Source organism: Procambarus clarkii, chromosome 67, assembly GCF_040958095.1.
Source record: "Procambarus clarkii isolate CNS0578487 chromosome 67, FALCON_Pclarkii_2.0, whole genome shotgun sequence".
NCBI classification, from domain to species: domain Eukaryota; kingdom Metazoa; phylum Arthropoda; class Malacostraca; order Decapoda; family Cambaridae; genus Procambarus; species Procambarus clarkii.
Window position 1 is genome coordinate 22,871,309 of NC_091216.1, and position 27,813 is coordinate 22,899,121.

Sequence of the window (27,813 nt, forward strand, 5' to 3'; positions counted from 1 at the left end):
ATTTTGGAGTACAAAACGATCAATCATCATCTTGTTCATCTTGGAGCATCATCTTGTTTGGGTACAAACCATTTTTGTGCGTTAACCAAAAGTTGCTATAAGTACTATAATTTTTGGCGGATGGGTTGCCGCCAAACATACACCGAAACTACGACGTTGGTACAACGTTCAAAGAAGTTTTAACACCTAACTAGTTATAACAACCAATATAGCAAGTTGTAACAACGCTCTAATACGTCATAAGCACGTTAAGCCAAGATGTAACAACTTTATTACAAGTTGTAACAAGCGGAAAATAGAGACAGTTTCGGTTTGTGTTTCCAGGGAATTGAGACTTGCACCCATATGCCTTGAACCTGCATTACATATGAAACCCAGACTTTGTGTATTGCATGATATCTGGAAGCAAGTGTCGTATGCTCTCAACGCCATTCGGGAGGGAAGAGGTCTTTGCTTCACACACAGCTTCCGCATTAAAACATTTCAGCAAGATGAAGATCTAAGGTGCCTGGTGTGGGAAGCGCCCGGCAGTCAGCTTGCCTCAAGTGATGGGAACATTATCACACACAGCTCTGCCAGCCATGACGCTTCCACACTACCGTCTTGTCTAAAGAATGCACCTGCATGTTTCCATCGGCTTTGTCATGCCTCTTGCCACGCAAACACCTTCAAAACGTTACCTTCAATTTGCGCCTCTTGTCTAAACTTTACAATTACCACGTTCATGTCACTGTTTTCCTTCACACAGCTGGCTTCACACTGGCTTTCCTTCACACAGCTGGCTTTTTAATGGCATTTGATTGTATACCTGTTTCCGCATGTCTCTAGTATCAGCCATTGGTACTGGTAATGGCTCGAAAGAGCCTCCACTTACGGGCTATTCATGCCCGTGCCTTTTAGGTGGCTTAATCTTCATCAATCATTAATCAATCGTATACCTGTTCTATGGCACGGGAGACATCTCCCGTCACGCAGGGTGCAGTTGCACCTCCACAGATCTCCAGTATCATCTATTGATACTGGTGATGGCTCAAAAGGACCACCACTTACGGGCTATTCATGCCCGTGCCACCTTTTGGGTGGCTTAATCTTCATCAATCAATCTATTCTATGGGTACGAACTTGCGGTGCTGCTGTGGGGTGTGATCTAGTGGGGTCGACTGAACGACTCCTGTGGGGTCGATCAATTCCATATCAACCGTGGCTCTGGCTAGCCACGGTTGACCTGGAATTGATCGACGAAGATTAAGCCACCCGAGAGGTGGCACGGGTATGAGTAGCTCGTAAGGTTGACTTAAGGTCAATCTGGTCGCCTCTGCTCTTGGCAGCAGCGGACATTGGTATTACCGCCACCAGGTCACTGACATAACATTAAGAGCACTGAGCCGTGAATCATTCTCAGGAGGGGAGGGGGGGGGGGTTCCAGGAGGAAGGGGGGGGGGTTATCACGTGGGGGGGGGGAAGGGGGGTAGGGAGTCATCAGGTGTGGGGGGATGGGGAGTCATCAGGTGTGAGGGGGGGATGAGGAGGCATCAGGTGTGGGGGGGGATGAGGAGGCATCAGGTGTGGGGGGGGGATGAGGAGGTATCAGGTGTGGGGGGGATGAGGAGGCATCAGGTGTGGGGGGGGATGAGGAGGCATCAGGTGTGGGGGGGGATGAGGAGGCATCAGGTGTGGGGGGGGATGAGGAGGCATCAGGTGTGGGGGGGGATGAGGAGGCATCAGGTGTGGGGGGGGATGAGGAGGCATCAGGTGTGGGGGGGGATGAGGAGGCATCAGGTGTGGGGGGGATGAGGAGGTATCAGGTGTGGGGGGGATGAGGAGGCATCAGCTGAAGAAGAAGGAAGAACAAGGTGAAGGGGGGGGGGGATGGGTGAGGCATCAGGTCAAGGCTCGGTGGAGGGGTGGGGAGTAAAATACCTCACTCGGTCTCTGATCGAAAAGGAGGTTACAAAAAATAATTCGTGTAGAATAGCCCCGGGCGACATGCACCGCTATCTGTCCCCACACCACCACCACCTAACCCACCCTTGTGGGTGGGTTAGGAGTCCCAGTACCCAGGGGTGGTGTGGGTGTTGGACTACTTCCCACACATCCGCCACCCTTGTGGGCGGGTCTCGAGCCCCAGTACTGCTGCTCCTCGTCCAAGGAGACTTTTGGAGGCACCGTTGCATTAACAGCTGTATTAACCAGCTGCATTAACACGCGATGGGCTCTCAGTCATGTACCTTCGAATTAGTCACTAACTGTACACTGTTTGAGACAATGACTGGATCAGTGAGGCTAGCGGTTGGCCCGTGAGATCACTAGTCTTCCGCTACAGACCAAGCGCAGCCTCGCCTTACATTAGGCAGCTTCTGCTGGCAGTCAACTCAACAATTATCGCACCCAACTGGGCTGCTTTTAATGAAACTAATTATATATTTAATTTTCAAATTCTCAAATTGATACGACCACCCTTGAGCCAAATCTATTGTGACCCCTTGGAACACCGCCCTAGTCCCATGTACCCAGGGTATTGTGGCTCGATTGGTCTACGTGGACATACGCACAATATTTAAACATACCGTACGTACTAACGATGTTTGAAAAATGCAATATACTTTCATATTCTGAAGAGTACAAACTATTTTACAATAATGTTTCATTCAACAAGCAGTCATGTACAAGCAAACAGTTGCTAACCACTCTGCAATACGGTTATTACTACGGCTAAATGTTATTGAAGGACTGTGTGTGTTGCTAATGTTCTAGACTGACAATAGGAGATTCAGGGTTCGATTCCGCCCTAATGGTTGGGCATATTTCCTTCCACCTAATGCCTTCGTTCACTTAACAGTAAGTAGCGTACGGGCATATGTATATATAACATATTATATATGGCAGAGTGGGATAGTTCAGTTGTGGGCTGATGTGGTTGATGCGACCTAGGTTCGTTTCATCGAGTTATTAGAGTATTACTAACACACCCAAACACACACAGCAAGCACAACTAGGCAAGTTCAAACACACGAGTGAATTAGGTTTGTAAAGAGTAGGAACTGCCTTGCATGGGCCAATAGGCCTGCAGTTTCATTCTTACGTCGAGACCTGAAAATATGATTAAGCTTCGACCAGTCCTGGACTTCATAATAGTCAAGACACACTGGGAATAAAAAATAAAGAACAGAAAAAGTCCAACACTCACCATTCGTCGCCATCACTGCCAGAACCTCCCCGCCTCGAGCCTCCAGGGAGATACCGTCCAGTAGGTGCGTTCGTCCCCCACTCCCACGGGTCTCGTAAACCAGCCCACGCACCTGCAGGTGGGGTCCCTTGGGACCCATGCCTCCCTCCTCCGGCCAGGGGTTGTCACGAGGGAAGAGCTTGTCGTTGAGCATGGGCGGGTCCCTGTACCCTGTGCCGTCCGGGGGCTGTTTAGGGCCAGGAGAGTAGTGAGAGTGAGTATTGTAGCCATGCTTGCGCTGGTTGGTGGGGTAGTTGCGGCTGGTGGTATGGTTGTGGGTGGTGGAAGGGTTGTGGCTTGGGGTAGCATTATAGGTGTAAGACGAGAGGTGTGAGGTTGGTGCCAGTGTGGAGGTTGTGAGGCGGTTGACTGTAGGATACTGTGGTGTGAGTGGGTTAGGTGAAGGCGGGGCGGGCGAAAGCCTCGGGTTCTTAATGTTGTGGAGGGGGTACTGTGTGGTGTTGTGGAGGGGGTACTGTGTGGTGTTGTGGAGGGGGTATGACGAGGTATGGTTGGGGGAGGCGTAGGAAAAACGCGAGTAACCAAAGGTCTTATGAGTGGGAGGGGAGGGCCCAGGTGAGGGCTTATTTAATGTGGCTAATAGGGGGCGGTTGGGTAGGTGGCAGGGGGAGTTAGAAGTGTCATAGGAGGGAGGAACGCCGTTAGCGAAGGAACGAGGGCTGAAATTGTTAAGGCGAATGTACTCCATTGTTATTCAGACAGCCAAGACGCGTTACCCGTCCAATATTCCCGTACACTGTCTGGGGTCTGTGGGGCACCTCTAGCAAGCTACCTCCTCTTCACACTCATCACAACACATCCGCTCACCGTCATCAATCCGGATATCAATTATTGTAATCACATGGCACTAATTATCCACTACATTCATCAGCGCTGTGACAATTTTCCTGCGCACTATTTGGCTAATAGTTATCGCCTTAAGTAATTACATAGGTGACGTTTCACAACCTAGGATCGTTAAACACGAGATTATAACGTGATGCTGATAGGAGACACTTGTCGACCACCAGGGGCGTGATCCAGACAGGAGACACTTGTCGACCACCAGGGACGTGATCCAGACAGGAGACACTTGTCGACCACCAGGGGCGTGGTCCAGACAGGAGACACTTGTCGACCACCAGGGACGTGGTCCAGACAGGAGACACTTGTCGACCACCAGGGGCGTGGTCCAGACAGGAGACACTTGTCGACCACCAGGGGCGTGGTGCTGACAGGAGACACTTGTCGACCACCAGGGACGTGGTCCAGACAGGAGACACTTGTCGACCACCAGGGACGTGGTCCAGACAGGAGACACTTGTCGACCACCAGGGGCGTGGTCCAGACAGGAGACACTTGTCGACCACCAGGGGCGTGGTCCAGACAGGAGACACTTGTCGACCACCAGGGGCGTGGTCCAGACAGGAGACACTTGTCGACCACCAGGGGCGTGGTGCAGACAGGAGACACTTGTCGACCACCAGGGGCGTGGTCCAGACAGGAGACACTTGTCGACCACCAGGGGCGTGGTGCTGACAGGAGACACTTGTCGACCACCAGGGGCGTGGTGCTGACAGGAGACACTTGTCGACCACCAGGGGCGTGGTGCTGACAGGAGACACTTGTCGACCACCAGGGGCGTGGTGCTGACAGGAGACACTTGTCGACCACCAGGGGCGTGGTGCTGACAGGAGACACTTGTCGACCACCAGGGGCGTGGTGCTGACAGGAGACACTTGTCGACCACCAGGGGCGTGGTGCTGACAGGAGACACTTGTCGACCACCAGGGGCGTGGTCCAGACAGGAGACACTTGTCGACCACCAGGGGCGTGACTTTGATTTAGACACCTATCAATGGCGCTGACTGGAGAGGAAACGTTACAACCTCCCCCGTCAACCACACGGCGCACACTGACGTTCTTCCCTCACCTTGCCCGAGCCGACCACAACACACCGCTCGCCCGCCCTTAAACACACACACGCACGTTATAGCCAGTCCATTTTGTTCTCACAATACTACCTCAAAACCGTTCATTATTTCCAGGGTGGGGGCTGATGGCAACACCAGGATGTTAGCGTGCTATAAGAAACATTTTCCTGTTCTAAAATATTGAACAAAATGTAGTCACAGACAAATGAATTGGATCTGCAAGAATATTGGGAAATTTTCGAATCTACTCCCCAGTTTGTGACGACTTATATTGAATTTTGTAACTAGCTCATCAAGATTGTAACTTGCTTAGCTAAATGAATTGTGGGGTTCAGTCCCTGAGCCCATTGTGTGCCTCTGTAACCCTTTCCACTACCGCCCACAAGATGGGTATGGGGTGCATAATAAATGAACTAAATAAACTACTCCCCAGTTAACTAATCTATTTTTGTGTTTCACTGGAGAGACTTGTTATAACAAGTGAGGCTTCTTGCGTCTACACAATATAACAAGTGAGGCTTCTTGCGTCTGCCCAATATAACAAGTGAGGCTTCTTGCGTCTGCCCAATATAACAAGTGAGGCTTCTTGCATCTTCACAATATAACAAGTGAGGCTTCTTGCGTCTACACAATATAACAAGTGAGGCTTCTTGCGTCTGCCCAATATAACAAGTGAGGCTTCTTGCGTCTACACGATATAACAAGTGAGGCTTCTTGCGTCTACACGATATAACAAGGGAGACTACTTGTGTCTACACACAATATAACAAGTGAGGCTTCTTGCGTCTACACGATATAACAAGTGAGGCTTCTTGCGTCTGCCCAATATAACAAGTGAGGCTTCTTGCGTCTGCCCAATATAACAAGTGAGGCTTCTTGCGTCTGCCCAATATAACAAGTGAGGCTTCTTGCGTCTACACGATATAACAAGTGAGGCTTCTTGCGTCTGCCCAATATAACAAGTGAGGCTTCTTGCGTCTGCCCAATATAACAAGTGAGGCTTCTTGCATCTTCACAATATAACAAGTGAGGCTTCTTGCGTCTACACAATATAACAAGTGAGGCTTCTTGCGTCTACACAATATAACAAGTGAGGCTTCTTGCGTCTGCCCAATATAACAAGTGAGGCTTCTTGCGTCTACACGATATAACAAGCGTACCCTAGATTAACCATGTAATGTAACTATATAACCTGAGCTTGTAAAAGCATCTTAATCACCTTAAGTTCTTAATTGCACACTAGTTTCTCTGTCAGCTATCTCACCCTGTCAGAGTAAGAGACAAATATATGTGTGTGTGTATATAAAGCTGATCAGAATTACATTTCACCGTTATAAATTCACATTAATGCATTCATAAATCTGTGTATCTATGTATTTACGTATGTAGCTTAGCCTAACATTTTAAAAGCACTACGATCACCTTCTGTGGTTGTCCAATAAATCTCTGAACTGTATGTTTGACAAATCTCTCACCCTGTCCATGGAGGACAGAAGAAAATGTATATATGCTAGTTAGCATTATAAATGTGTGGCCACGTCTGTGGTAGAAAATAATAATAAAAATAAAATATAACAAGTGAGGCTTCTTGCGTCTACACAATATAACAAGTGAGACTTATACCAATACCATAATAAGCTTAGACTGACGTCATAATGAATGACAGTCAAAACGCAAAATAGACCACCATAACTAAATGAAGCCTATATAGACCAGGTCACAGAACGAAAGGCTTAAATACCCTAACAAGCAAGCTTCGAGTCAGTTTCCCACGGCTCACCCGTGGGAAATCGTACATCGTACTAGACATGTAATGTATATACCTGGTTAAATATGGCGCCGTGTTGTCGAGATCGGCGGGAGTGTCGAGACAACAGAGACATGTGGGACCCGCCCAGCTTGCTAGCGGCACCTCGCTCGCCAACATATCGGCCCGGCCGGCCGTAGACGTCCGATGACAGCAAGTTGGCCTCGCTGGAGCTCTGCCATAGAGAAGTTGTTAGAAATGTTGTCTCCTATTTTGCTCGCTCCCTCCATCCCTCCTCTCACCGACACATTCCTGTAATCTATGTAGTTGTGATGATTATATGGACAAAACAATGTATGTAGGATAGTGTTGACAATATGGACCCTACAATCTATGTAATGATGCCTATATGGACAATTTTTACCTAGAATATCTATTATTTCAATAGATTATCTATTTTAAAAAATGGTCAATTGTATTTCAAGAACAGCGTACAACTTTTCTAATTTAGCAATTATATAATCATCCAAAGTAGTCAAGCACACAAGAATAGGTATACAGAAGCAACAAATATTCCCAGTTCTAGTCTGGTTAGTGACGTTCAGTTCAACAATGCAATGAAAACAAGTTCACGATACATGACGCTTACCAATATGAGGTTTTAATTTGCAATTTTGAACTCAGTTGCCTTACGTTTACAGTGTGACGCAGCAGTTAGCACAGTGTGACGGTTAGCTCACAGCCCATTGGGTTAGTGTTCGATTCTCAGTTAGGCAACTGTTGTGGATTGTATCCTTCTTAGGCCAGCAGTTGGCCTAAGAAGACCTGGATAAGCTTAGCAGCTTTCTTGTCCCCCGTCAACGGGTAAGGAAACAGTCGATAGGCATCAAACCCAAAGAACAGCCGCACTCCTGTGTTAAGCGGCCCAGGGAAGGACAGCGGAGGCGGCGGGAAGAGCAACCTGTCCTTCTACAATGAAGGTCGCCTTTCGCTCGTATGCCTTACACAAGGCCAAAAATGATCGATGCCAGAAGGGGATGTAAGGGGCACACATGGATCCCTCGGGTCAACAGGCACATATGGATCCCTCGGGTCAACAGGCACACATGGATCCCTCGGGTCAACAGGCACACATGGATCCCTCGGGTCAACAGTAGCAAGGCGTATGACAAGCCTAAACAGACCACCGGGAAAAGCCAGGAAGCAGCGAAAAGCTAGCAGACTAAACGCTTAACTAATACATAGGAAAATAAAAACCTTAAAGGCCCCCCCATCCTCAAAAAAACTAGACTAGGCAAGCGGAAGACAGAAATGAGAAAATCCCGCAGAAAATGTTGAACACAGGAAACAAAGCCCACAAGGTCCGGGAGAAACGCAACACCTCCCAGGAGGGGACCACAAAGGAACCGCAACAGGTGAAGCTGGCGAGCAAACACCGCCATCAGAAAGATAATAACCGAAGCCAGGGCCCGGACCCCAACATCCGCCAACGAAACTGTCTAGTGTGGTAAAGAATACGCTCGAGCCACCCAACTAACACAACGGAACATGGGGTAAAATCCATACGGGCCCCATCAGAAACCGGGATACACACCCGGTGGGCCTAGTTATTCCAGAAACCAAGGAACTGCCCTGACCCCCTCCCTTCACATGGAGGCTTGAGGTACTACCCTCAAGCTTTTTGATACTCTGGGAAACCTGTCAGCAGGCTAATGAGTCCTATGGAGACTCAGACACTTGCAGTTGATCTGGAGAATACCACTTGAGGCCCGAGGAACACTCCCAGGAGAGCGGGACATACTTCCAGGAGAGCGGGGCACTCCTTCTGGACGAACTGGGCACTCAACCAAGGCACTCATCTTGAAGGTCCATCAAGCCAACAGGCATAACAGCGGTCAATGACGAAGCCTCAGCTCCAAGAGAGGACCAAGCGCCCCACAACCACCATCTAAGACTACAGCCACCGAAGAGGCTAGAATATAACGAATGAGCAAAACCACATCTCCTAACCCCGAGGATGAACCGCCCAAACAGAGCTCCTGCAGGAGGTATACAAAAACGTGGACCCCGAGGAATGCTCCTGACAGCAAAGTGGGTAAGGCACACTTCGTGACCCAACAAGCTGACACACGAGATAAACATCCCTCCCTGACGCACAGGCTGTCAACACTGACCCGACTGATGCAGGAATTGACAGGCGCCAGGCGAGGCGTAGATGGGTACCACACACCAAAATCCGTCATACAGAGACGGGAGAGAGCGCGAGGAGCCACGGAACCAACAGTGATAATACGTATGTCAAAGTGCGGACCAATGAGAATGCAAGATAAGAGTACCCAGTTCCCACGCCAGTGTAACACCTCGCCTCTCTTCACCTTACACTTAATATTAAACTCAATATATTATATATACAATACAATACACTTAATACACTCAATACACTAATACACTTAATACACTCAATATTAAATCAACCAGGTAATATTATAGTCATCTCCGCCAATTTTACCTCTGCTTCAGAACATGTTGAAGGTGAAAAGCTCTCCTTAGCAACGCGTTAGGCCCATTTATATTGTAATATTAACGTGGAAGAGTGAACTTTTCAACGTCTTTCCAAACTGAAGAACATAGGAAAGATAGAAAAAGATCTGTGCTAGAATCAATAATCTAACCTTTTTGGTCACATATAATACCAGTCCACTTTCCGCAGGTTGACTGTTTTCTCGGGCAGTGATTTCTATATATTTCTTTACTAAGCAAAATTAATCTGGATAGGTTTACATATATTTGACTCTAATGTTTTCTGGACGAATAACCTTGCCGTGGAGATAGAGAAATAAAATAATCAAATGACTCTAAAATACTGTTACTTCTGCAAGCCGTTATTCATATTGCTGGTGAGAGCTTGCTCTTTCCTGCCCTGTTAGCGTGTCTCCACACCAGTGAAATATTATTATCCCTGCCTCCTTCCCCCCCCCACACTGGCGGTGTGGGTGGTGCCCCCAGTGTCCCTCACCTTGGTCCTCGAGTCCCTGGCTGAGGTGGGTGGGTTCCAGTCTCTGGCCGCCAGCAGGTCAGGGTTACTTTTGCTTCTCGTGTACCTGTCTCCCCTCCCGATAGGGCGAGGCTTCCCCTTCTCTACCCCTCTCTCTTCCTCCGCCCCCGCCGCCGCCGCCACCACCTCCTCCATCGTCGCTGGAGTCATAGCCACTACTGCCGTCTCTCCCCGCCAGCGTCGGGGGGAACACCCGAGGAAGCCCGAACTTGAGGTAGGTAAACATATTGGAGCCCAGTTCGCTCTTGGGGCCGTACCTGCAACACATACGAAGATTATATATAATATGCTGGCGACGAGTCACAATAACGGTGGCTGAAGTATGTTGACCAGACCACACACTAGAAAGTGAAGGGACGACGACGTTTCGGTCCGTCCTGGACCATTCTCAAGTCAGATTTGACTTGAGAATGGTCCAGGACGGACCGAAACGTCGTCATCCCTTCACATTCTAGTGTGTGGTTTGGTCAACATTATATATAATATACTGTCGCAAACCTTCAAGCCTTAGTTACAACACTGCATAAAGGACTTCCATGTCACCAAAATGTGACCAAGAGCCAAGTATAGTTCTAATCTACTGTCACTCACGACATACTTCTAAGATAGATGTGGAGGCGTGTACACTGACCTGTTCCGGTACACTGACCTGGAGTCGTGTTCCGGTACACTGACCTGGGGTCGTGTTCCGGTACACTGACCTGGGGTCGTGTTCCAGTACACTGACCTGGGATTATTGAGGATGGTGTGGACCGTGGACTCGCGGAGCTGGAAGTTACCGTAGGGAAGCGTAGCTTTCTCTTGCGAGCCGAGGGCCGAGTCCGTGAAGTCAGAGTTGAGGTTCTGCCGGTAGATGGACCAGGCGTGCAGGTCCATCTTGGCCGAGGCTGACGTTGGACCCCCTCCTGTGGGTACACACAGAGGACTCCACGTCAGGCAGAGAGGTGAGGGAGGGAGACGGGTGAGGGAGAGAGACGGGTGAGGGAGAGAGACGGGTGAGGAAGAGAGACGGGTGAGGGAGAGAGAGACGGGTGAGGGAGGTAGACGGGTGAGGGAGAGAGACGGGTGAGGGAGGTAGACGGGTGAGGGAGAGAGACGGGTGAGGGAGGTAGACGGGCGAGGGAGAGAGACGGGTGAGGGAGGAAGGCGGGTGAGGGCTCGAGAAACGGTATGTGAGGTTTGGGGGATAGGAAACGTTGATGTTATGAAGGGGGGAGTGAGAGACATGGCAGGAAGTAAAGGGTGAGAGAGATGAGAGAGGGTCAAGTGAAATGCTCAAAATTGTCTACTACGGTTGCCATGTCAACACTCGGAGCCCACAGTTGCCATTACAATTTATACATTCGTTATTACTAGTACACATGTGTATGTATGTATACATTCATTATTACTAGTACACGTGTATGTATACATTCATTATTACTAGTACACATGTGTATGTATGTATACATTCATTATTACTAGTACACGTGTGTATGTATACATTCATTATTACTAGTACACGTGTGTATGTATAAATTCATTATTACTCTTACGTGTATGTGTAATAATGCATGTGCTGGGGCCAGCACATGCGTGTGTGTATAGATTACGCATATACATATGAACATGTGTGTGTTTATGTATGAATACTGTTGTATGACAGTGTTTCCTATGTATGAATGACAAGACTTACGCTCGCGGGGCCGTCTTCACTACTTTTATACCTATAAAATAGAATGTTTGTAACTAGGCCAGACATCTGGGGCCAGCGTCAACCAACTTTGCAGGGTGACTGGTGAGGGACAGGCGACCAACATGGGCGGGGCGTGGTCTGCCTCTCCCCCCCCCCACCCCCAATTGCTCCCATTAAAATGAGGTCAACTTCCATTGGGACCACCTCGACTCCTAACGAAATCTAACTGCTGTTTCTGTTTTCCAGAGTTTTTAATTTTTATTTTTGTTTTTAATTTCTCATAGTGCCCAGAGGACCAGACACGGGGTCGACCAATATAAATTTCCAGTGTTTAGACATTCTACTTTATTATTATTAACATCTTTATTGACAAAATTAATTACAATTTTGCCTAATCTGAGGATTTTGATAGTCTTATTAAATTGAGGTTAATGCTAGTATTCACTGTCACGCAGGACAGAGGGTCATACATAAGACAATAGGTAGATTCTACGAGTTCATTCTTGGGGCCTAGATTCACAAAGGAGTTACGCAAGCTACTTACGAACGTGTACATCTTTTCTCAATCTTTGGCGGCTTTGTTTACAATAATTAGACAGTCAATGAGCGCCGAAGCACCAGGAGGCTGTTTATAACAATAACAACAGTTGATTGGCAAGTTTTCATGCTTGTAAACTGTTTAATAAATGTAAGCAAAGCCGCCAAAGATTGAGGAAAGATGTACATGTTCGTAAGTACAAGCTTAACTGCTTCGTGAATCTGGCCCTTAGTCTTTAAGTTGACTTCTATCTTTAAGTAAAATCATGATTTGAAAGTTCATTCTTGCTTGAAAGTTCATTCATTCGACCGGGAGCCGGTCGAATGAGCGGACAGCACACTGGACTTGTGATCCTGAGGTCCCGGGTTCGATACCGGGCGCCGGCGAGAAAGAATGGGCAGAGTTTCTTTCACCCTATGCCCCTGTTACCTAGCAATAAAACAGGTACCTGGGAGTTAGACAGCTGCTACGGGCTGCTTCCTGGGGATTGTGTAACAAAAAAGACGCTAAGCCCCGAAATCATCTCAAGATAGGCAACTGTTGTGGGTTGCATCTTGGGCAAGGTCAGTAGTTGACCTGGGGGGGGGGGAAGGGAAGGGAATTATCAGGGGGAAAGCGCCAAGCCATCACAACTATATAGCACTTAGAAGGGGTCAGGATAAGGATTTGGGATGGGACGGGGGAAAGGAATGGTGCCCAACAACTTGGACGGTCGGGGATTGAACCTGCATGAAACGAGACTGTCGCTTTACCGTCCAACCGGGGGGGGGAAGAGACCTCGATACAAGCCAAGGTACAGGCTTCTTGTCCCCAAATTAGTCTACTTGTCTTGTTGTCACTGGTGCTTCAGTATCATTCACCATCATCTTGAGGTTATCTTGAGGTTATCTTGAGATGATTTCGGTGCTTTAGTCCCCGCGGCCCGGTCCTCGACCAGGCCTCCTTTTTGTTACACCCCCCCCCCAGGAAACAGCAATTAAGTAGCCGCTGTCTAACTACCAGGTACCTATTTAATGCTAGGTAACAGGGGCATCAGAGTGAAAGAAACATTTTGCCTATTTGTCTCGGCCTCCACCGGGGATCGAACCCGGAACCTCAGGACTACGAATCCGAAGCGCTGTCCACCCAGCTGTCAGGCCATGTTCTTATTCTACTTCTTGATTGGTTTTCAAAGAAACAATCTTGCTTATTTTCTCATCTGTTATGATCTTTTAAATAGCTAAACACACACACACACACACACACACACACACACACACACACACACACGCACGCACGCACACACACACACACACACACACACACACACACACACACACGCACGCACGCACGCACACACACACACACACACGTCATTCAGCCCATCCTCCTGAATAGATAAGGACCATAGTATATATATACCCACTTACAACGACATTTAGAAAGTAGAAATCGGCACTATTGAGTTGGGCAAACGGAAAACAATTTTTTTACTTGTGTTGCAAAGACAAACTAAACTAGCCTTCCTAGGCCTAGTAAACGATATCCGAGGCCTAATATAATTTGTGTGCTCTGCTAGGCTTAGGAATACGTGTGTGGGCGTCACCTGGTGGGCGTGCGGGCGGCAGTAGGCGGGGCTCGGAGATGGTGGATGGAGGGATGGAATACCGTCGCTCCATCGTGTTCAATTCCCACAGCTCACTCATCCTGAGGGAGACACCAGCACTCTTAGTGAACAAAATTGACATGTTATCATAAGTTATCATTGTACACGTCGAACTGGTAGGTAGAAATTATGTTTAATGATAAAGTTAATAATGATTTTGGCTAATTTAATTTTTTGGTCTCGACTAGTGGAAGGATCAGAATTGTGCTGTAGTCCCCCCGTAAAGAAAACGTAATATAAAGATCCAGCGTTAGAACAGAGAAAATGGTTTAGCTATGGTATACTTGGCTAAATTTACTAGCTGGGCGTGAAGTGTGTGCGCTAATTGACAAACAAAAATATATATTTTAGACTAAATATAATAGCCTTTGCGTCAAGCACCAGGCTGGCCTGTGCCAAGCACCAGGCTGGCCTGTGCCAAGCACCAGGCTGGCCTGTGCCAAGCACCAGGCTGGCCTGTGCCAAGCACCAGGCTGGCCTGTGCCAAGCACCAGGCTGGCCTGTGCCAAGCACCAGGCTGGCCTGTGCCAAGCACCAGGCTGGCCTGTGCCAAGCACCAGGCTGGCCTGTGCCAAGCACCAGGCTGCCCTGTGCCAAGCACCAGACTGCCCTGTGCCAAGCACCAGGCTGGCCTGTGCCAAACACCAGGCTGGCCTGTGCCAAGCACCAGGCTGCCCTGTGCCAAGCACCAGGCTGGCCTGTGCCAAGCACCAGGCTGGTCTGTGCCAAGCACCAGGCTGGTCTGTGCCAAGCACCAGGCTGGCCTGTGCCAAGCACCAGGCTGCCCTAGCTGTGCCAAGCACCAGGCTGGCCTGTGCCAAGCACCAGGCTGCCCTGTGCCAAGCACCAGGCTGGCCTGTGCCAAGCACCAGGCTGGCCTGTGCCAAGCACCAGGCTGGCCTGTGCCAAGCACCAGGCTGGCCTGTGCCAAGCACCAGGCTGGCCTGTGCCAAGCACCAGGCTGGCCTGTGCCAAGCACCAGGCTGCCCTGTGCCAAGCACCAGGCTGGCCTGTGCCAAGCACCAGGCTGGCCTGTGCCAAGCACCAGGCTGGCCTGTGCCAAGCACCAGGCTGGCCTGTGCCAAGCACCAGGCTTGGCCTGTGCCAAGCACCAGGCTGGCCTGTGCCAAGCACCAGGCTGGCCCTGTGCCAAGCACCAGGCTGGCCTGTGCCAAGCACCAGGCTGGCCTGTGCCAAGCACCAGGCTGCCCATGTGCCAAGCACCAGGCTGGCCTGTGCCAAGCACCAGGCTGGCCTGTGCCAAGCACCAGCTGACCTGTATCAAGCACTCCGACAAATATATTAAACACGAGCAGCCCTTAATAATTATAATAATAATTACAAAAAAGTAATAGTAATTCGTTAGTCAGGGGACAGGAAGCCTGTGTGTGTATATATACACACACCGTCAGCTTACTTAAATAACAGACATTTCGGACTCATAACTAAAAAAAAAAAAAGGTAAAACATGACTAAAACAGAAGCGAAAAAGAAACAGGGAAAAAGGAGGAAACCCCACCTCCATTTAAAACTTTGACCCAAATATCAGGGTAACAAGGTTATCGCGAATAACCGAACTCAATTACGGGATCACCATAGCCCGTGCTACATGGACATTTCGTTCTGAGTAGCTAAATCTAAAAACAACAACAACAACGAACTCATAACTCTTATCATCAGTGCTAAAAAAAATATATACAACGCAAGATTAGCTAAAAACATTTATATATAAATCAGAATTATATACTCATTAAACGAGTTAAAACAACTAAAAAGTTAAAAACCTAAATTATAAAAACTCAACGACATACTTCAAGGAGGCCGACAATTAATGCTGATTAATGCATGAATAACTAACCCGTCCTCGACTCAAGTCCATTCTACATCCAGCGGTCGACCCCACAGACGCATTCATAAATTTTTACATGCTATTCATTCAAAACGGGAATTTTCTCAAATATAAATTAATATTATAATATATTACCATATTGTGCCTATATAGGCATAGGTTAGGTTAGGTGTTTAGGTTCTGTTGGCGATTATTAGTATTTGTAGTACGTGGGTGAAGCATTTATAGCGTTGTGATTCGAACAAAATTCGTCAGTGAAACACTTGTTCCGGATATGTTCGAACGTCAGCAGTTGTGAGTCGTGTGTAAACCGTTTTTCATTCATAAACAGGGGGTTTGGCGGGTGCATGGAATCACTTTTGGATCTTTGTTTGGAGGACGGGCTGAGCATTTACAGCGTTGTGGTTCGAACAAAAGTCGTCAGCGAAGCACTTGTTCCGGAAGTGTTCGAACGAAATCAGTTGCGAGTCGTGTGTAAACCGTTTTTCATTCATAAACACCTGGCGGTTTGGCGGGTGCATGGAATCACTTTTGGGTCTCTGTTTGGATGACGATCACCACGACTCACAACGAATGACGTTTGACACTTTCGGAACAAGTGCTTCCCCTCCCTCCCCCCATATTCCGAGCCCCTCACCCCCCATCTCCCTTCCCACATATCGAGCCCCCCCCCCTTCCCTCCTCACATATCCACCCCCACCCCCCTCCCTCCCCATATATCGACCGTCACAGTTCGAACATTTAAACAGATAGACAGACAGCACCAGCTCCGGGTTCAACGGGTAGAGGATCTCTACGCTTTAAATACCTTCTAATGTATCATTGTTAATAAACACGAACAGAAAAGTAATTGTAGGTAAGTATAATCTAAGAGTATTCCGAACTTCCTTCCTAATATAATAACACACGGCGCCCAGATACCTGAATGTGACAACGTGAGCCTTAACGGACTGTGAAAGCCTCGTCCATAGGTATATAAATTTAGTTTTGTTTATTATTATTATTATTCATATTTTCTACCACAGACGTGGCCGCCACACATTTACAATGCTAACCAGCATATATACATTTTCTTCTGTCCTCCATGGACAGGGTGAGAGATTTGTCAAACATATAGGGATTTATTGGCCAATCAACCACAGAAGGTGATTGTAGTGCTTTTAAAAATGCTAGGCTAAGCTACATAGTATTTAAGAATCTAGGAATACTATAAAATATTTTCTTGGGAATCGCATTTGAAGCGAAAAATGCATGCAAACACTTAACTTCAGTATCTTAATAATATATTATTCGAACACAGATTAAAAGCTCCCATCCGTCCCATCCCAAATCCTTATCCTGATCCCTTCCAAGTGCTATATAGTCGTACGGACTTGGCGCTTTCCCTGATAGTTCCCTTCCCTTAAAATAAAGTTGTGATTGCATTCAGTTGATCTACTTGTGGACAAAAACTAAAGTACTGTGAACCCAATCCTGTGAATGTGGGTTTACGGTACACTAACAAATCGACTGCGTGTTAGTAACTCTTCACTCAAGGGAAGATAATTACGAATTCTCCTAAATTTCGTAATTAACTGTCAAGTTTGATTGTTTAGAACTTGAAATACGAAGCAAACTTCTCAATTAGATGTGAACGATCATTAAAGATAACGAAGAAGTCGTCCACAAACGGATGATAAACAATAACCTTGAAATCTGCACAACTATCCATTTTTTTCCGAAATCACATAAAAAAAATATTAACATAAGCCCAATGCAGACATTACAACCACGTCCAGTCGTGTAGTAATGTAAACAGCAGTGCTAATGTGTTAACAGTTTACCATCAAAAGAAAAAAACTGGTAAACAGTGTAATATCTCCCCTACTCTCTCTCACTCCCCCCACTCGGATAACTGTATATTCCTGTCTCGCTGACCAGTTGAGGACAAAAACTGGACGAACCGGTGTGATTCTTGGACCCAACCTGACTGGCCAGTCCTGCTTCACCTTAGTCATGCTGGGGGAGGGGTCACACATGCTGGGGGAGGGTCACACATGCTGGGGGAGGGTCACACATGCTGGGGGAGCGTCACACATGCTGGGGGAGCGTCACACATGCTGGGGGAGCGTCACACATGCTGGGGGAGGGTCACACATGCTGGAGGGAGGGGTCACACATGCTGGGGGAGGGTCACACATGCTGAGGGGAGCGTCACACATGCTGGGGGAGCGTCACACATGCTGGGGGAGGGTCACACATGCTGGGGGGAGGGTCAACACATGCTGGGGGAGGGTCACACATGCTGGGGGAGGGTCACACATGCTGGGGGAGGGTCACACATGCTGGGGGAGGGTCACACATGCTGAGGGGAGCGTCACACATGCTGGGGGAGGGTCACACATGCTGGGGGAGGGTCACACATGCTGGGGGAGGGTCACACATGCTGGGGGAGGGTCACACATGCTGGGGGAGGGTCACACATGCAGGGGGAGGGTCACACATGCTGGGGGAGCGTCACACATGCTGGGGGAGCGTCACACATGCTGGGGGAGGGTCACACATGCTGGGGGAGGGTCACACATGCTGGGGGGAGCGTCACACATGCTGGGGGAGGGTCACATGCTGGGGGAGGGGTCACACATGCTGGGGGAGGGTCACACATGCTGGGGGGAGCGTCACACATGCTGGGGGAGGGTCACACATGCTGGGGGAGGGTCACACATGCTGGGGGAGGGTCACACATGCTGGGGGAGGGTCACATATGCTGGGGGAGGGTCACACATGCTGGGGGGAGCGTCACACATGCTGGGGGAGGGTCACACATGCTGGGGGAGCGTCACACATGCGGGGGGAGCGTCACACATGCTGGGGGAGGGTCACACATGCTGGGGGAGGGTCACACATGCTGGAGGAGAGTCACACATGCTGGGGGAGGGTCACACATGCTGGGGGAGGGTCACACATGCTGGGGGGAGGGTCACACATGCTGGGGGAGGGTCACATATGCTGGGGGAGCGTCACACATGTTGGGTGAGGGTCACACATGCTGGGGGAACGTCATACATGCTGGGGGAGCGTCACACATGCTGGGGGAGCGTCACACATGCGGGGGGGGGGGAGCGTCACACATGCTGGGGGAGGGTCACACATGCTGGGGGAGGGTCACACATGCTGGGGGAGGGTCACACATGCTGGAGGGTCACACATGCTGGGGGAGGGTCACACATGCTGGGGGAGGATCACACATGCTGGGGGAGCGTTACACATGCTGGGGGAGCGTCACACATGCTGGGGGAGGGTCACACATGCTGGGGGAGGGTCACACATGCTGGGGGAGGGTCACACATGCTGGGGGAGGGTCACACATGCTGGGGGAGCGTTACACATGCTGGGGGAGCGTCACACATGCTGGGGGAGGGTCACACATGCTGGGGGAGGGTCACACATGCTGGGGGAGGGTCACACATGCTGGGGGAGGGTCACACATGCTGGGGGAGGGTCACACATGCTGGGGGAGCGTCACACATGCTGGGGGGAGGGTCACACATGCTGGGGGAGGGTCACACATGCTGGGGGGAGGGTCACACATGCTGGGGGGAGGGTCACACATGATGGGGGAGGGTCACACATGCTGGGGGAGGGTCACACATGCTGGGGGAGGGTCACACATGCTGGGGGAGGGTCACACATGCTGGGGGAGGGTCACACATGCTGGGGGAGGGTCACACATGCTGGGGGGAGGGTCACACATGCTGGGGGAGGGTCACACATGCTGGGGGAGGATCACACATGCTGGGGGGAGCGTCACACATGCTGGGGGAGGGTCACACATGCTGGGGGAGGGTCACACATGCTGGGGGAGGGTCACACATGCTGGGGGAGGGTCACACATGCTGGGGGGAGCGTCACACATGCTGGGGGAGGGTCACACATGCTGGGAGAGGGTCACACATGCTGGGGGGAGCGTCACACATGATGGGGGAGGGTCACACATGTTGGGGGTGGGGGGTAGACTAGCAGGGCTTCCTTTGCTGTTCTGAAGGAGACCAGCAGCTCTGGGGAATGAGTGAGAGGCCGGCTCCAGGTACCACCAGCCAGCGAGGGCCGGCTGCAGGTACCAACAGCCAGCGAGGGCCGGCTGCAGGTACCAACAGCCAGCGAGGGCCGGCTGCAGGTACCAACAGCCAGCGAGGCCGGCTGCAGGTACCAACAGCCAGCGAGGGCCGGCTGCAGGTACCAACAGCCAGCGAGGGCCGGCTGCAGGTACCAACAGCCAGCGAGGGCCGGCTGCAGGTACCAACAGCCAGCGAGGGCCGGCTGCAGGTACCAACAGCCAGCGAGGCCGGCTGCAGGTACCAACAGCCAGCGAGGGCCGGCTGCAGGTACCAACAGCCAGCGAGGGCCGGCTGCAGGTACCAACAGCCAGCGAGGGCCGGCTGCAGGTACCAACAGCCAGCGAGGGCCGGCTGCAGGTACCAACAGCCAGCGAGGGCCGGCTGCAGGTACCAACAGCCAGCGAGGGCCGGCTGCAGGTACCAATAGCCAGCGAGGGCCGGCTGCAGGTACCAACAGCCAGCGAGGGCCGGCTGCAGGTACCAACAGCCAGCGAGGGCCGGCTGCAGGTACCAACAGCCAGCGAGGGCCGGCTGCAGGTACCAACAGCCAGCGAGGGCCGGCTGCAGGTACCAATAGCCAGCGAGGGCCGGCTGCAGGTACCAACAGCCAGCGAGGGCCGGCTGCAGGTACCAACAGCCAGCGAGGGCCGGCTGCAGGTACCAACAGCCAGCGAGGGCCGGCTGCAGGTACCAACAGCCAGCGAGGGCCGGCTGCAGGTACCAACAGCCAGCGAGGGCCGGCTGCAGGTACCAACAGCCAGCGAGGGCCGGCTGCAGGTACCAACAGCCAGCGAGGGCCGGCTGCAAGCACGGAGGCATGTGAGAAAGTAACAGGAAAAACCTGTCTGGTCTCTCCTTGACCCACTCCCTGTGCCTTCTTTATAAATATTTATTATTACTGTATCCCATATACAGATAATTGTGTGGCAGCGCCAGATTAATGCTACTCTGTCTGTCTGTGTCGACGTGTGCTTTCTCTGTGTCGGGGTGTGTTGCTAAATGTCTGTGTCGACGTGTGCTTTCTCTGTGTCGGGGTGTGTTTCTAAATGTCTGTGTCGACGTGTGCTTTCTCTGTGTCGGCGTGTGTTTCTAAATGTCTGTGTAGACGTGTGCTTTCTCTGTGTCGGGGTGTGTTGCTAAATGTCTGTGTCGACGTGTGCTTTCTCTGTGTCGGGGTGTGTTTCTAAATGTCTGTGTCGACGTGTGCTTTCTCTGTGTCGGGGTGTGTTTCTAAATGTCTGTGTCGACGTGTGCTTTCTCTGTGTCGGGGTGTGTTTCTAAATGTCTGTGTCGACGTGTGCTTTCTCTGTGTCGGGGTGTGTTTCTAAATGTCTGTGTCGACGTGTGCTTTCTCTGTGTCGGGGTGTGTTTCTAAATGTCTGTGTCGACGTGTGCTTTCTCTGTGTCGGGGTGTGTTTCTAAATGTCTGTGTCGACGTGTGCTTTCTCTGTGTCGGGGTGTGTTTCTAAATGTCTGTGTCGACGTGTGCTTTCTCTGTGTCGGGGTGTGTTTCTAAATGTCTGTGTCGACGTGTGCTTTCTCTGTGTCGGGGTGTGTTTCTAAATGTCTGTGTCGACGTGTGCTTTCTCTGTGTCGGGGTGTGTTTCTAAATGTCTGTGTCGACGTGTGCTTTCTCTGTGTCGGGGTGTGTTTCTAAATGTCTGTGTCGACGTGTGCTTTCTCTGTGTCGGGGTGTGTTTCTAAATGTCTGTGTCGACGTGTGCTTTCTCTGTGTCGGGGTGTGTTTCTAAATGTCTGTGTCGACGTGTGCTTTCTCTGTGTCGGGGTGTGTTTCTAAATGTCTGTGTCGACGTGTGCTTTCTCTGTGTCGGGGTGTGTTTCTAAATGTCTGTGTCGACGTGTGCTTTCTCTGTGTCGGGGTGTGTTTCTAAATGTCTGTGTCGACGTGTGCTTTCTCTGTGTCGGGGTGTGTTTCTAAATGTCTGTGTCGACGTGTGCTTTCTCTGTGTCAGGGTGTGTTTCTAAATGTCTGTGTCGACGTGTGCTTTCTCTGTGTCGGGGTGTGTTTCTAAATGTCTGTCTCTGTGTCGCTGCCTGTCTGTCTGTATCTGTCTGTCATGGTTTACAAAAAATAACGAGTCGAATCCTCGACTTCATTATCATTTTCTTCACTGTTCAGACATTTTTTCTTTTAATATTTCTGTAGTGTATGTGAGTGGCCAGTTTCCACCTCCAACTCTCCCTCCCCCCCCCCCTCCCCAGTCTTCCCCAGAGGCAGGTGCGGCTGGGGGAGGGAAGGGGGGCGAGGAAAGAGGCAAGCAAGTGGGGGAGGGGTTGCTGCTCTTTACTCACCCCAGGCTTCAGGACGCAAGCCAGAGAACTCAACCACGACGAAGAACAAAAGGTTCACGGAGTCTAGCCTTACATGTTCAACCATCGTGCCAAAGTTCACTCAAGTTCGCAGCTTGTAAAGTACTCTAGAGTCTCTAGTGTTATTTACTTCCTTCCCTTCATTACAAGACGTGAAGTGCTTGAGAAAGTGTGTGTTAATTGAGTAAGAGAGTTTTGGCAGTAATATGGAATTATATGAAGAATGATTACCGTAAATTTAAAGTGAAAACAACTAAGAGTTATTATTTCACTATCATTAGGCTACAGGGGTATCACTGGAGATAATATTAACTAATACAATGTAACCCGTGTTCCTGTTTAGATAATAGTTTTTTGTAACTATCTACACCTTAATACAAACATTGATGTGCTAAGGAATTAAATTTTATCATTAGATTAATCGACTAAAGTTGACTAGATTGATCACCTGGGGGGTAGAAATAGCCTAAGCTACTCTATTCCTTTGAGATGTAATTCTTTCTTATCTCAATAAACATACTTGAACTTGACTAGATTGATTGACTAAGGAATTGTGTACTATTCACTTTATAGTCAGAAAAATGACGCTAAAAACCAACTTAAATGTTCCTAGGCCTAATATAGCACACATATGTATTATATTAGGCCCCCAGATAGCGAGTATTAGGCCTAGGAAGGTTAGGTTAGTTTGTCTTTGCAACATAAATCGAAAATCTTTTTCCGGTCTAATAACAATTCAATATGTCCAACTTCTCCTTTCTCATTGCGTTGAACGTCGGTATATAATGTACTATGGTCCTCATCGTCACTATAAGTACTACCCAAAACAGGAGGATGAACTGTATAATGATATAACTGGTATAATGACACGTATAATAATTATGATATAACTGGTATAATGACACGTATAATAATTATGATATAACTGGTATAATGACACGTATAATAATTATGATATCAGCCCACGTAGTGCTAATAAGTATGAATGACAAATGGTCCTGAATACCTTCAAAGTTCTCAAAGGTGATTGGCCTTTCATTCTTCCAGGTTCTTGACCCCACAGACCTTGACAACTGATTGCGGTCTAATGCCAATTACGACACATACATAGTTACACAACGTACATGTTAAATTACAATTCATATTCCAACTATTCCCCGCCTCACCCTAGTGCGGTACATATCAGACATTATACCCATGGTTACACACATACACAACCTCGCTCCTGTGCCAGGTAAGTCCACTACGGGCTCACCATAGCCCGTGCTACTTCAACAACCATGGTTACAATTATTGTACCGTACCTGGACCTTCGATCAGAGGCTACCAAGATCTGAGAGAGTTTTGCTCCCAATTTTTTGAGGTTATTTTAGATTTGTATTTGAATGATAAAAGTAATTAGTGTATAACAATAGGGATACTGTTGGCTGTAGTATTAATATGAATTAATTAAGCGCTGGTTTGACTTTACGGCAACATTTGGAATTGAGGAATGCGTTGCTTGTTGAGTGTGACGTCACCTGTATGTTTGGGTTGGAATAAGACAATTGGTGAGAGTTTAATTTGGTTGTGATAAATTTGTCTGAGTGACCTGGCACCATTCCATTCCCCGGTCCCATCCCAAATCCTTATCCTGACTTCTTCCAAGTGCTATATAAGTCTTAGGGGCTTGGCACTTTCCCCTGATAGCTCTTCCCTAGAGAACAAAAATTATCTGCCATCATTTCTTATGCAGCAAAGCTGGTGGCTTGTAAAGCTTAGGGATAAGAGAATTAATATTTATATTCCACGGTTGACTGAGCATTTTACATATTACGGGAGCATGGAGATGCCAAGCGGTGTACAAGATGGCTAGCCAATCCATACCCACCTGGGCCAGACGCTACCCAGCTAGTTACCAGTGGCTACCTACTTCAACCTAGTATGCCCCGACCTGCCTAATAAGCCTATTCCCGACTCGCCTTAGCCAGCCTAATATGGATTGTGGCAGCCTGCCGTACCTGCCCCCCAGCCTACAATATAAATATTGATCAGTATCTTCGTTTAATTCCGAGATGTGAAAAATACAGAGGAGGACTTGACTAGTGCCTCACATTGACACTGACACGAGCACGGACACAGGCGAGGCGACATAGACAACCACCTGGGCTCTGGGAGACAATATGGCGTGGATCACTAAGTCATCTTGAGCTTCAGTAGTATTCAAAGAAAGTCGAAAATTCCAGTTTGGCAGCAGGTTGTTGCTTCTGGCATCTTTCCCTATTAAGACTACTCATAGCTGAGTGGATAGAGCTTCTACCTCACACGCACGGGGTCCGTGCTTCGAGTCTCCTAGAGCCCAGGTGAATACAATTCACTTACGTATATATTTATTCATTATTTCAATAAATATATACTGTACCGACAGGGTCAATACAGCGCTGGAAAAGTTGTTGTTGTTACTGATTTAGCTACTCAGAACGAAGTGTCCATGTAGCACGGGCTATGGTGAGCCCGTAAGTGGAAAAGTTAGTGGCCTGGTCATATCTACCTTCACCTCTCCACTACAGCGGGGATGAGGGGGGGGGGGACATTAACGAGGGTGGTAGAGGATGAGGCTCAGGTATAATATATAAAGTAGCTGATTGTAACACTCGTGAAATATGTATGTGCTTCAATATACAATCTACAATTTACAGTTCAATCTAGTGATTGTCTTGTGTATGACCCTGTGTCGTGCTTGGCAGTGAACACGGGCACTGAGCACCTCACTGTAACAACGCCTACTTCAATTACTCCCATTAGGAAAAAATTGTACATTATGACAATAAAGACGTTGATAATAAGCAGGCGATGAGTCACAATAACGTGGCTGAAGAATGTTGACCAGACCACACACTAGAAGGTGAAGGGACGACGACGTTTCGGTCCGTCCTGGACCATTCTCAAGTCGATAATACAGTTAATTAATAATACAGGTCGAGGCAAGCGTGAAGAGTTACAGCCCCGCTCCTGTGCCAGGTAAGTCCACAGCGGGCTCACCATAAGCCCGTGCTAATAGGAACTTGTTCCGAGTAGCTGAATCTATAACAACAGGTCGAGGCTGGTTGGGAAAAAGGGCCGCATCTTGGCTATGTAAACACTGTCTAGGCCAGGTGTGAGGGCTGCCACCTGCTCTCCTCGCTGAATTGGTTATGCCCCCCCCCCCCAAGACACACCTTACAACATAACTGGAATTCGTCAAAGTCATCTCCTTCCACCGCGTCACCCTTACTGACTGTGCCGTGTTCGAAATACTGATTACCTAGGCTGCCGTTTCCAAATTGTTTATTCTATCTTTTAGGTTGAAGAATTGTGTTGTTGTTGAATATACAGTAATGGTGTGGTCCCGGAAGAGACAAACATTGGCCAAAATTACCGTTGGTCATTGTGTTCGAGTCATTGATTCTCTCAGAGTTTGGCGGCGCTCTTCCCGGTCATTCCTTTCTGGTACCTGGCCCCGGAGTGTTGGGTTTTTGCTGCAGCCTCGTCTTGGCCAGTGGCGTGTTAAGGGAGAGGTCGGTGGGTGGGTACACCAGTGTGGGAGGAGACCGTTCTTCCTCAGGTTCACTCATAATATGCAAGTGAGCGTGTGAGAGAGGAGAGAGAGAGGAGAAAGAGACCAGAGCGAGAGGAGAGAGAGAGAAATTGATTGATTGATTGATAAAGATTAAGCCCCCCAAAAGGTGGCACGGGCATGAATAGCCCGTAAGTGGTGGCCCTTTTGAGCCATTACTAGGTATCAATAGATGATACTGGAGATCTGTGGAGGTGCAACTGCACCCTGCGTGACGGGAGATGTCTCCCGTGGAGAGAGGGAGAGAGAGAGAGAGAGAGAGAGAGAGAGAGAGAGAGAGAGAGAGAGAGAGAGAGAGAGAGAGAGAGAGAGAGAGAGAGAGAGAGAGAGAGTGAGAGTGAGAGAGTGAGAGGAGAGAGGAGAGTGAGGAGAGGAGTGAGGAGAGGAGTGAGAGAGAGAGGAGAGGAGAGAGAGAGAGAGAGGAGAGAGAGAGAGGAGAGAGAGAGAGAGAGAGGAGAGAGAGAGAGAGAGGAGAGAGAGAGAGAGAGAGAGAGAGAGAGAGAGAGAGAGAGAGAGAGAGAGAGAGAGAGAGAGAGAGAGAGAGAGAGAGAGGAGAGAGAGAGAGAGAGAGAGGAGAGAGAGAGAGAGGAGAGAGAGGAGAGAGAGAGAGGAGAGAGAGAGAGAGGAGAGAGAGGAGAGCAAGAGGAGAGAGAGAGAGGGAAGGGGTGTTGTTCAGTATTTATCATTGTCTACGAGGAAGTGAGGTCTAGCTCTTCATGCCTTGCTATACCTGTTGCGTTATAATTTAACTATTCTAAAGTCAAATTCTTTGTCGAATCTGGTTTTAAAGTTGTGGAAGGAGGTGGCTTCCGTAACTTCTTCCTTCAGTGCGGCCCGCTTCTTGATTCATGATTTGTACGAGGTACAAATATTTCCTTACATTCCTTGACTCATTCACGTTTCCGGCTTCCACATGCTGTCATCTCGTCCTGGTTGTTCTCAAATTGAAAAAGCTGACCTTGTCCGCCTGGTTTATGCCCTCGCAGTATCTTGTATGTTGCGATCATGTCCCCTCTGATTCTTCTATCCTCTAGGGCTGTGAGGTTTAGTTCCATTAGTGTCCCCACACCTTCACTCTAATAGATCTGGCACCAATCTTGTTGCAAACCTCTGCACTTTTCCAGATTTAGTTTTATGGTTCCCGAGGTGCGGATACCACTACTGGTGCTGCATACTCCAGTGTGGTCTAACAAGTGTTGTGTAGATTGTCTTGAAGGAGTCCTGATTTAGGTTCGTAAATGATGTTCTTATATTTGCCAGCGTCGCACATGCTGCCGATGTTACCCTGTTTGTGTGTATCCTCCTGTGTGTGTGTGTTGGAATTATATCCGCTCACAAATCTCCCTCTCTCTTTCTGTTCCTTTTGTCTTTCCCTTATGGTGTAGATGCCTCCTGGTCTCCTTTTCCCATCTTCATTACCTTACATTTGTTGGGATTAAATTCCAGCAACCATTTGTTCGCCCACTCCTGGGGTTTGTCAAGATCCTCCTGTAACTTCCTGTTTTGCATTTCTTATTAGTATTGTGTCGCCTGCAAACACCGATATGCACGCGCTCACTCCCTACGGTAGGTCCTTGACCTAATTTAGGAAAAAGCAGCGGTCCCAGGACCGAGCCTTGTGGGACCCCACTTGATATGTCCTGCCACTTTGCAACCTCCTCTTTGACTGACTGCTTTCTGTCCTGCAGGTACTCCCTTACCCAGTACAGTGTTTTCCCCTGTTATCCCAACCTGTCTCTCCATAGTGTACACCAGCCTAGTCTCTCCATAGTGTACACCAGCCTGTCTCTCCATAGTGTACACCAGCCTGTCTCTCCATAGTGTACACCAGCCTGTCTCTCCATAGTGTACACCAGCCTGTCTCTCCATAGTGTACACCAGCCTGTCTCTCCATAGTGTACACCAGCCTGTCTCTCCATAGTGTACACCAGCCTGTCTCTCCATAGTGTACACCAGCTTGTCTCTCCATAGTGTACACCAGCCTGTCTCTCCATAGTGTACACCAGCCTGTCTCTCCATAGTGTACACCAGCCTGTCTCTCCATAGTGTACACCAGCCTGTCTCTCCATAGTGTACACCAGCCTGTCTCTCCATAGTGTACACCAGCCTGTCTCTCCATAG

At 49.1% G+C, this 27,813-nt stretch overlaps 1 protein-coding gene across 1 annotated transcript in view; it reads right to left on the reverse strand.

Moving 5' to 3' along the window:
* Window positions 1–27,813, reverse strand: part of LOC123753163 (ATP-binding cassette sub-family G member 8) — a 100,221-nt gene that overhangs the window by 41,826 nt on the left and 30,582 nt on the right. The window contains 6 exon segments of the mRNA XM_045735155.2: window positions 3,188–3,413; window positions 6,984–7,142; window positions 9,924–10,028; window positions 10,030–10,219; window positions 10,690–10,867; window positions 13,761–13,861. Of these exon segments, the coding sequence (XP_045591111.1) occupies window positions 3,188–3,413; window positions 6,984–7,142; window positions 9,924–10,028; window positions 10,030–10,219; window positions 10,690–10,867; window positions 13,761–13,860 (958 nt within the window). The 5' untranslated portion in view covers window position 13,861.